This window comes from Atta cephalotes (genome assembly GCF_000143395.1).
Source record: "Atta cephalotes unplaced genomic scaffold scaffold00005, whole genome shotgun sequence".
Taxonomy (NCBI): Eukaryota; Metazoa; Arthropoda; class Insecta; order Hymenoptera; family Formicidae; genus Atta; species Atta cephalotes.
The window spans coordinates 8,600,775-8,610,866 of NW_012130069.1; the positions used below are offsets into that span (position 1 = coordinate 8,600,775).

Here is a 10,092-nt window from a genome sequence, read left to right on the forward strand (position 1 = left end):
ATATATATATATATTATTATTATATATATATATATATATATATATATATATATATATATATATATATATACACATATTACACTATTATATAGTATACATAACATATATCACTAGTATATATAATAGTACATATATTACTATTTGCAAAACAAATTTTATCAAGTGTGTATATTGCGCTTTATCTAATAAAATTTTTTTCTTATTTCATCTGTCGATAAATTCATATACAATATATATTAAAAATGTAATATATTATACTAATATAAAATATACGCTTAAACAATCAAGAAATATTATATAAGTATAATCTTTTATCTTTAATATAATTTAAATAATATATATATATATAATTTAATCAATGAAATGCATTAGTAAAAATATGTGCTATATTAAAAATATTATATTTTTTAATGTAGAACCTGTATTTATCATTACATCATATAATATTTATGTGATTAATGATATACATATATATGATTTTTTATATATTATATATTATATTTTTATATATTATATTTTTAATGTAGCATATGCATTTATCAATACATTAAATAATGTGTATGTATTATTTAAATTATATTAAATTATATTAAAAATAAAAGATTATTTATATAATACTTATTGATAGTTGAAGTATTTTTGTTTAGCAGTCATGTAATTAAATAATTAACAATATATAGATGCTGCACATTGGTGGACAAATAGATCTTATGCAACAGGAAGTGGAAGAGATTTTTGTCAAAGATAACAAACATGATTTATCCACTATCATTGTGAGATCTTTAATCGATAAGCATCATAAGATTATCGCTTTCTCGGAGAGCATCGAGAGTCTTTTCTCTTACATCGCTCTGATGCAATTTTTCTCGAATACTTTGATCATATGTTGCATCGGATTTCTTATAGTAACTGTAAGTATTCGAAATCTGTAGTGTTTGTTTAAATTTTTGTTTTTTAAACGTCATACATATTTGAAATTTCCCTAATATACTTAATTAATGCAAAATGTGCGAAGATATTGTTTTTAAAGATGATATCTATTCATATACTTGTATTGTAACGTGAGATCTTATACATTTTTAATTGGAAACGAATAACATAAACTTTTAATTTTACTTCTATACGTAATTATGTATATGTCATGTGTATTACACCATATTCAGGGAATGAAGTATATAATTACTTGTAATATTATTTTTTTTATTGTTATTCTGTTATAATAATGATTTAACAATGATGAATTTTTTTATGATGTAACGGTAACATTAAAGTTGGAGAGTCACTCGATCATTCCTTGTAACTGAGTTGGAAAAGTCACTAAAAAAATTAATTCAGCATTTGTAACTTGTTTTTTTTAGTCATCACTTCTAATTTTTATACGAAAAAAGTAATTTATAACAAGTAATGTACTGTTATTCGTTACTCGTTACAAATTATTTTTTTCAGTAAATAAACGTATAATGATGCAAGTTACTTTTCAAAGTGAGTGACTTTCTCAACCTTAGCACAATCTCAGCATTTAGTTATCATTATAGTCATAAAAATTGCAACGTCATTATCAAATTGTTATTATAAAAAGTAACAAAAGAAATAACCGAATAATTTTTCCATTCTCTTTACATATTTTTATTTCGTGATTTACTATATTTCATAATATTCAAAATAACAGTGGCCTTAGATTCGCTGAAATTGTATTGTAGACATGAAACTCCACTATTCTGTACACAAATAGAAAGGAAGTAAAAAGATTGTTGTGTGAATGCATTCGCATGACTTTGAGCTCTTTTTTTGTTAGAATGTTTTAAAACTAACCGAATATCTTCGATTTCTTTTATTCTTACATAAAGCCTTTTGCGATTCTCACGAGGTATATCATGGAAAATGACTGCTTTCTACTCTTATGTCTTATAAAGATTGAGATTCTTATAAAACTTATTGAATTTTCTTCCCGATCTTTTCTTGATTTGCAGTCGTTGGGCACAAATGAAGGCGTTCGAATGTTGGTAAAGACCTTGTTTTTTTACATCGCTATTACTTTAGAGGCATTTATCTTTTGTTTTGCCGGTGAATATCTGAGTAATAAGGTAAGTTCTTGAAATTATTTATTCGTTTTCCCTGTTCCATATAAATCTGTTAATGTTAAAAAGATCATTAGTGCTGCTGATAAAAAGATTGGATTGATATGAATTCCAGCTAACATCAATTATTCATAGAAAGTTCAATTTGTATTCCTAATGCACGAATATTCCGGACAATAAAAAAAATTGTCACAGAATGTGCAAACGTCGATGAAATAGAATTAGAATATTGTATAAATATCCTTCATATATGTCACAGAAATCGCAAGCGAGCATTACATCTCCGCTGACAGAAGACCACGGCGAAAATGCATTAACTCGAAAAATAAAAATTACATAGGGAAGAATATTTTGTGAAGTGAGCTTCAAAATTGGGTGAAAATACATGAAATGTATTTTTTTGACAATACAATTTTGTTTAAGTTTTATTCAGCGATTAAGGGACTTGGGATTTCTGATAAAATTATAATTTTATAGGATATATTATATGAAACATTCATTGAATATGTAATAATGTATGAATGAAATATTTAGCGATTATTTAAATTATCTTAAATATTGCTTTTACATTTGATAAATATTTCGAAATATTCCGGAATAGTCTTGGAATATTTATATTTTGGAATTTTAGCAATATTTTTAAAATATTTAGCGTTAATTGGGCGAAAAATTGCTAATGTGAAAATGGATTACCGAATATATGCCGAGAATGTCGATTGTTTCTTTACATGCACTCTCATTCGCATTTTAGAGTAAAACAATTGGCGATGCTGTATATGGATCTATTTGGTATAATCTCAAGCCTCGAGATAGCCGTATTTTACTATTTGTGATCATGAGATCGCAAAAACGACTGACGATTACTGCGGGGAAATTTATGGATTTATCGCTGGAAGGATTCGCAAATGTAAGATTTCAATGAAGTTGTTATATTTATGCATTTTTATGCATTTTATGCATTTATGGATTTTTTATAGTTATGCATAAGTTAATAACATCTGTGTTATAATATACGTTATCTATATTATATCGTTTTATAACAGGAGTGCTAAGAATTATTATATATCATGTATGATATTCGATCTTGTAAGACACTATTTATGGAATCAAAATTAATCATTGGAATTTATCTCTGAATACGCAAATATAATATTAAAAAAGCTTAATATTGTTTTAAATAGAATAATAATATAAAGAAAATTACAATTAATAATATATTACATGAAAGCAATTTTGAGTAGTTTATTTCACATTATATGTAAACTAATAAGTAAATATATTATATTTTTTATTTATATTATTCATATTCGTTTTTTCAATAATGTTTTGTTTTCCTGTTGAAAAAACTGGGTAGGGACCCACATAGGAAATCCATATGGCAATCCATATGAGATTTATATGATTTCCTATAGGGATTTGGGCCAAAAATTTAAGATTCCTATAAGAAATCATGTGGTTTTTTTATGTTAGAATCCATTTAAATGGATTGGACTCAAGTTGATATTAGTTCAATATTCGAACAAAAATTATTTATACTTTTAAGATTTACATATTTTATTATTCCTAAAAGATTTTTGTACTTTACCTGAAATAAATTATTTAAATTGGTTTTGAAAAATGCATCTTAATAAGATTTCCTAGGCTCTCTTGATTATGAGTCTCCTTTGTTACGCATGCTACATCACTTCTTCAATTAATAAGTCATTTATTGTCTGTTTAAATTATAAACAATGCACGCACAATTACAAGATCCTAAAATTCGCGATTTAAAATATAGGGAGAAAGTTTTCTTAAAATTAAATAAAAAAGTTATAAAATATGTATATGCATATGCGAATATTAGACAGATTATGATATATCTTATAGATTTCCATATGGATTTTGAATATCTCATATGAATCCATATGATTCCATATGAGAACCTACTTGAAAATATTCAACAAGGTTATAATGCTTTGTTTTTAATCTACAGTAAATTGATTTATATTGCGTATTATTTAATTTTTCAGAGTTTGAAAGCTTCCGCATCGTATATATCTGTTTTATACGCAATGTATTAATGCTGAAGAAATTGTATATACTTATTATTAGAACTATGTATACACGCTCTTAGAAAGTATTATTTATTTCTTTTTATAAATTAAGTATATCAATGTAATAGCAGAAATTGTGGATTGTGTATAAATCAAAAAGTAAACCTTTATCATGATATTTTAGTTAATTCACTTAAAGTGAAAAGAAAAACTTTATTTAATACAATTTTATTATGATTTAAAACATTATATTCTAGTATTTATTTTCTCGTTAAATAAAGGATCTAAAAGAAGTATTGATAGAATTGTACAGAAAAATTAAGCAGGAGATACAAGAATATATAAAAATATTTGAAAATTTTAATGCTATAAAAATTAAGAAAAATAATTTCATGTATAATATCAAACAGATTTATTATTAAATTTAGCATAGAGAAAAGATTTTACTACTTGATTTATTATTAAGATAAATAATTTCGTATTTATAAAAAAAATTTGTAAAATAAAAATAAAAAAATTGGAAATCTCAACATATGATACTACTGTTCTTCCATGAAAAATCGTCACTAATTTCTGTACATTTGGAAGTATGTGTATATGATCTTTTCGTAGAAAAGAGCGTTTTTTAAATATATTTTAGCGTTTCTTCATAGAACTATTATTCTAGATCTGTACTTGTTCTCGCGAAGGTAGAGGAATATCATTTCTTACATTATTCAGACTAGCAATTTGTCCTATCGGCGATATTTTTTACGACAGAAGAATAAGATAATTATATTGTAAGCGTCGTAATCATAGCTCAATTGTTGCAGTTTTATATAATTCTCTCTCTCTTCAGTATAAACAGCCATAACATTTTTACTTTCAATTAGTTACAATTGCTCGGTGATTATTTCTACGTCTGGCGACCCTTGTGTAATCAACTTGCTGTTCTAGAGTAGTTTAGACCTGTACTCAGATATTTAATCCGTGGCTATACGTTAGTAGTATCGACGAATATTCTAAGTTATATTTTGGATATTGTTATTATTGAATTCTTGGTCAAATTTTATATAATAATAGATATAAATTGATGAACAGATATTGGTATATTTCGGTGTAAAGGACGGATCAAGACGTGATAAAATGACGGCTATAAGCACTGTTGCTCTTTCGGTGCAAATTGGTCTTCGATTTGTCGGGATTTGGCCTAATGCGTCATATGCGCTGTTTTTTCGGGGTGTTTGGATATTGACCACCGGTATAGTACAGACTTTCCAGTATTGGTGGATTATTATTCACTTAGGAACTGACGACATGTCACATCTGATGGACGGTTTGAGTGTTACTATGGAATACAGCGTGATGTTCCTGAAACTGATTATTTTATGGTTGAATAGTCGGTAAGAGAATATCTTTTACGTTGTTGAGGATAAAAATCGAATTTATTTTATCAATCCTGAAAGTCATGATTCTTATAGCAATATTTCTATAAAATAGAGATTAATGTCTTCTATCTACGATAAAAATCTCAATTTTTTAAATTTGTAAGAAAGAAGATGCAGTAGATTTATTCAATATCTTTTTACAATTATCTTTAGTTTAACCAATTAATTTATATGGCCATACAAGTATGTATTGTACTTTTTTATCGCAATAATTGCCAATGTACAATCGATTTTACATGAAGCTATTTACACGAAAAATTATTTTAATCTACTGTCTTTATGGATTGAATTCATCCTCTTCTTGTGTTCTTATTATATTCTCATCTTATTGTTAGTGTAAATCGTTTAGTCAATTCTCGTGGATAGAATAAACTGCCGCAGTATATTTTACGACATCCTAGCTACGATGGCTGCAGATTGGAGGGAAGCCGCTATTAGTGAAATGCGTACCATGAAGAACAAGGCAAATCTGTCGCGGCACTTCTCCAACGTAATCATCGGACTTCATTCGGCCGCGGCATTTTCCTATGGTATTGGCGTGCTCGTGTCCCATAGTAATGATTATGACATTAATGAAGTCAAGACGCCTGCTCGTGAGTTCACGCTTAAGCTACAGCTCCCGTTTGAGAGTGACGAGTCACCTCGATATGAGCTCGTTATGTGTTTGGAATTTCTTCATCAATTGGCATCTTCTGCTATGACTGGCGTACTGAATTCTCTAATCGTCACATTAGTGAGTGCAATCTGTAAAAAAAGAATTTTTTTTTAAATATCATTAAGCTAGATCTATTTAACTAGGCAATATCATGTGATAAATGTTTTTGTATTTTTAACAATATTGTATTTAGAAAGTCTTTTTTTACAACATTAAAAAGAGCAGAAAAAAATATCAATATCCTATAATCCAATTATGTATATAATTGGAAGAAAGAAATTTGATGTTCTTTTTCAGCATGTAAAATGTTATTACTAGCGAATTACCTAGAGCTGAATATATTAATTTCATAATCTGTTACTTTTTCTATTTAATTGCGCTTATACAGACGGCTATAATGTCTGAAAACAAGTTACAATCAGATACTTGTTTATATGAATTTTTTTCTTCTTATTTTAATATTCTAAAGTTACAAAATATTTATCATGTTACATTTCATCTTATATAAGATATATATAACTTTTCTTATATTATGTAATTAGCAATTAATTGTTATCTCTAATGTAATTAACAATTAATTGTTATTTCTAATGATGTGGAATATTTTTTCTGTGATTTTATAGAATGTGTATTTTTGTAGATTCTTCATGCGAGCGGTCAGATAGAAATTTTGTGTGATGCATTAAGAGACATTTCTTCCGACAAAAACAATCAACATTTTATTATTTCCATCATAAAGGAATTGATCAGCAAGCATCAGAAGATCATTGTCTTTTCGGACCAAATCGAAAAAATTTTCTGTTACATAGCGCTAATCCAATTCTTGTCAAGCTCCTTAGTGATTTGTTGTTTAGGATTTATGATTGTAACAGTAAGCATACAATTGTTCTCCAAAACTGGAGAGAATCAACTCTTAGAGTGATAACGATTTATATTGTAGTTCGATTTATGTTGCAGTCGATAAGTACGCAAGACTCGGATATGATTGATAGCTCGTCATTAATGAAAGCTATTGTGTTTTACATGGCTGCTACGGTAGAGGCGTTCATCTTCTGCTTTTGTGGAGAGTATCTCAGTGCCAAGGTCGGAATGCACAAGCAAGATTCTCATATTTGATTTGCATTGACATTAATTTACGCAATTTAGTTATACGTATCTGGCGATTTTAAATATTGTTACAATAATGTTACACTGCATTTTCATCGTGGAACAATTTAAAACAAAACACATTTTTAAACAAAAAAAAGATAAAATCTTCTTTTCCCCTCCAATATGAATGTGTTGCAATGCATCCCTACTAATTATATATGTCATATTCAAATTAAAAAAGTGCTTGTTACGTTAAATAATCCCAAACACAGATATAAATGTTACGTTTAAATACACCATTTTACATCTATGTTATGCAACATTTACTTATTACATTTTATTGAGATAATTATTAAGTGATTATTACATAAATTAATTTTAATACTTCCGTAATTATTTAAATAGAACGCATTCTGTTAATAATTTAATTTTTTTATAATTTCTATAGTATAGTCGAATTGTGTCTAAGCTTTCCCTTTGTATACTGCATAGATGCTCTATTGATTTAGTCATTTATCTCACTGATAACACATTTTTGCGACATTTTTCTTCAGAGTAAAATGATTAGCGATGCGGCATACGAATCAATCTGGTACGACTTCAAACCAAACGAGTGCAAGTTTATCCTGTTTATAATATTGAGATCACAAAGAAGACTTACCATCACGGCTGGAAAAATCATGGACTTGTCGCTAGAGGGATTCACGAGTGTAAGATTCCAACGCTGAATTTTCTGTTAATAAAATTCTTGATGTGGAACAACACTGTCATCATTTCAAAAAAAAAATCGTGATATACTTTTTACTACTTTTTAATTACTACTTTTTAATTATAAGACAATCTTTTAATTGATAGGAAAGGGATCCAAGTAGTCTCCTCCGATTTTTAATGAACTAATATGTTATTTTATAAATAAAAAATAAGAAACATATTTTTTAAATTCTATCGCATTTTTAAGAGGTGAAACATCTTTTAAAAAAAAATAAATTTTTTTTTTTTGAAGCGAACATCGTCGAAATTTTAAGAGATAAAAGAAAATGTTAGAAATAAAAGTTGAATAGTGTCAAGAAGACATTATAATAATAATTTAAAAATATTGTTTAAACAAAAAAATTTTTTTATTTATAAAAATAAAAAATTAAAAGATGTTTTAAATTATGATTGTTAAGTATTCTTAAAACCACTCAATTTTTAAACTTTATTTTCTATTTTTTATAGATCCTACAATATTTGCTTTAAAATAAAAAACCGACTTTTTTTAAAGGATATTGCACTTCATGATAGAGCAAAAAGTATGGGTTTCTTATTTTCATCATTTCATAAAATAACATATTAAAAGCTCATCAAAATCGAAGGGAAACACTTGAGTCTCTTCTTTATAAGATATGTACATTTGCATAGAAATATTCGATTTATATTTACACAGTTTATTTATTTATAAATTTATTTTCTTATATTTTTTCATTATATTGTTATTTGATATAATTTTTCTAGATTATAAAGGCTTCTGTTTCATATATATCATTATTACACGCAATGTATTGAAGTTCGAAGATTGTGGGCCAATGTTTAGATGCCCATTACGTGTAGCTAAAGATATTAATAGAAACTTTTTCTCAGTTCTTGTTTGTCGATATCTATAATGATACGACAATAATTATGCAAGTTGAATGTAGACAATACGTGATGTACGAATTTATTATCGATATTGATAATAAAATGTTTAAATTTTCAAGATTTTATTTATATATATATACATGTGTATATGTATATGTATATATATCTACATATTTTTTCCTATATATCAATTTAAAAAGAATAATTCAATTGTTTATATATTATTACTATCTTTTTATTATATACAGGATATTTGTAAAAACCTTTTTATGATCCTAGAATATAAGTCTCTAAAGGACTATAACGCTATATCGAAAACTATTTCTTCATTAGACGGCGAGAAAGAGCAGAGCATAAATTATATAAAATTATGTGCAGTCAAAGGTTGCTTAAAAAAATATTACTAACTTTAACTTACGGATTTGTTGCGGTGTGTGTGTGTGTGTGTCGCTATTTACATAAGTACGGACCTAGATTTAAATACAGAAAAAATTGTGACTATATGTGTGCGTATGGAGGTGAATATAAGAGGAGGAAGATAAGGCTATTGGGAACTGCTGGCTAAAAAAGTAGTGCAGGAACACATGGAAATTAGGTATCAGAACCGTATAGGGAGTTGAATTGCCTGGAGTATATATGATGGTTATTCTATCTGCTTCGTTAGAAGCGGTAGAATAGAATTGAAATAACTCTTCTCACTTAACTCGTAAAGGGCCTGACTGGAATGGAAGAGGAGCTGATTTAGAGAAGGAGAGGGAGGGAATCGTTCTTGAATTGGGGGAGAAGAATAGACTAGAATATCCCAAATTGCAGGGTCAAGAACGAAGAGGGGATGAATAGGTCAAAGGATTGTGTGTGTCATCCATGGAAACTGGCAAATAAGAAATATCAAAATATTCGATGTTGATCGGCGGTGGCGGTTTGATCTAACTGACGGCCCCGCGAACTCCGTCTAACATACGGGATTCGTCCTTGTGTCTTCGAAGAACTATGAACATGCGCTATAATAGGAGGGATTACCACACACACACACACACACACACACACACACACACACACACACACACACACACACACACACACACACACACACACACACACACACACACACACACACACACACACACACACACACACACACACACACACACACACACACACACACACACACACACACACACACGACACGACAC

General features: G+C 27.9%; 2 protein-coding genes across 2 annotated transcripts in view; both read left to right on the forward strand.

Moving 5' to 3' along the window:
- Positions 1 to 4,138, forward strand: part of LOC105626470 (odorant receptor 4-like) — a 7,233-nt gene extending 3,095 nt beyond the window's left edge. Inside the window, exons 3-6 of the mRNA XM_012207772.1 lie at positions 681 to 911; positions 1,971 to 2,084; positions 2,830 to 2,985; positions 4,088 to 4,138. Of these exons, the coding sequence (XP_012063162.1) occupies positions 681 to 911; positions 1,971 to 2,084; positions 2,830 to 2,985; positions 4,088 to 4,138 (552 nt within the window). The remainder of the gene's footprint in view (positions 1 to 680; positions 912 to 1,970; positions 2,085 to 2,829; positions 2,986 to 4,087) is intronic.
- Positions 4,139 to 5,944: 1,806 nt separating this feature from the next.
- On the forward strand, positions 5,945 to 8,827 carry LOC105626472 (odorant receptor 4-like). The gene is made up of 6 exons (XM_012207774.1): positions 5,945 to 6,271; positions 6,834 to 6,942; positions 7,048 to 7,064; positions 7,151 to 7,276; positions 7,837 to 7,992; positions 8,777 to 8,827. Exons 1-6 carry the CDS (start codon positions 5,945 to 5,947, stop codon positions 8,825 to 8,827), a joined length of 786 nt encoding a protein of 261 aa, XP_012063164.1.
- The last annotated feature ends 1,265 nt before the right edge of the window (positions 8,828 to 10,092 follow it).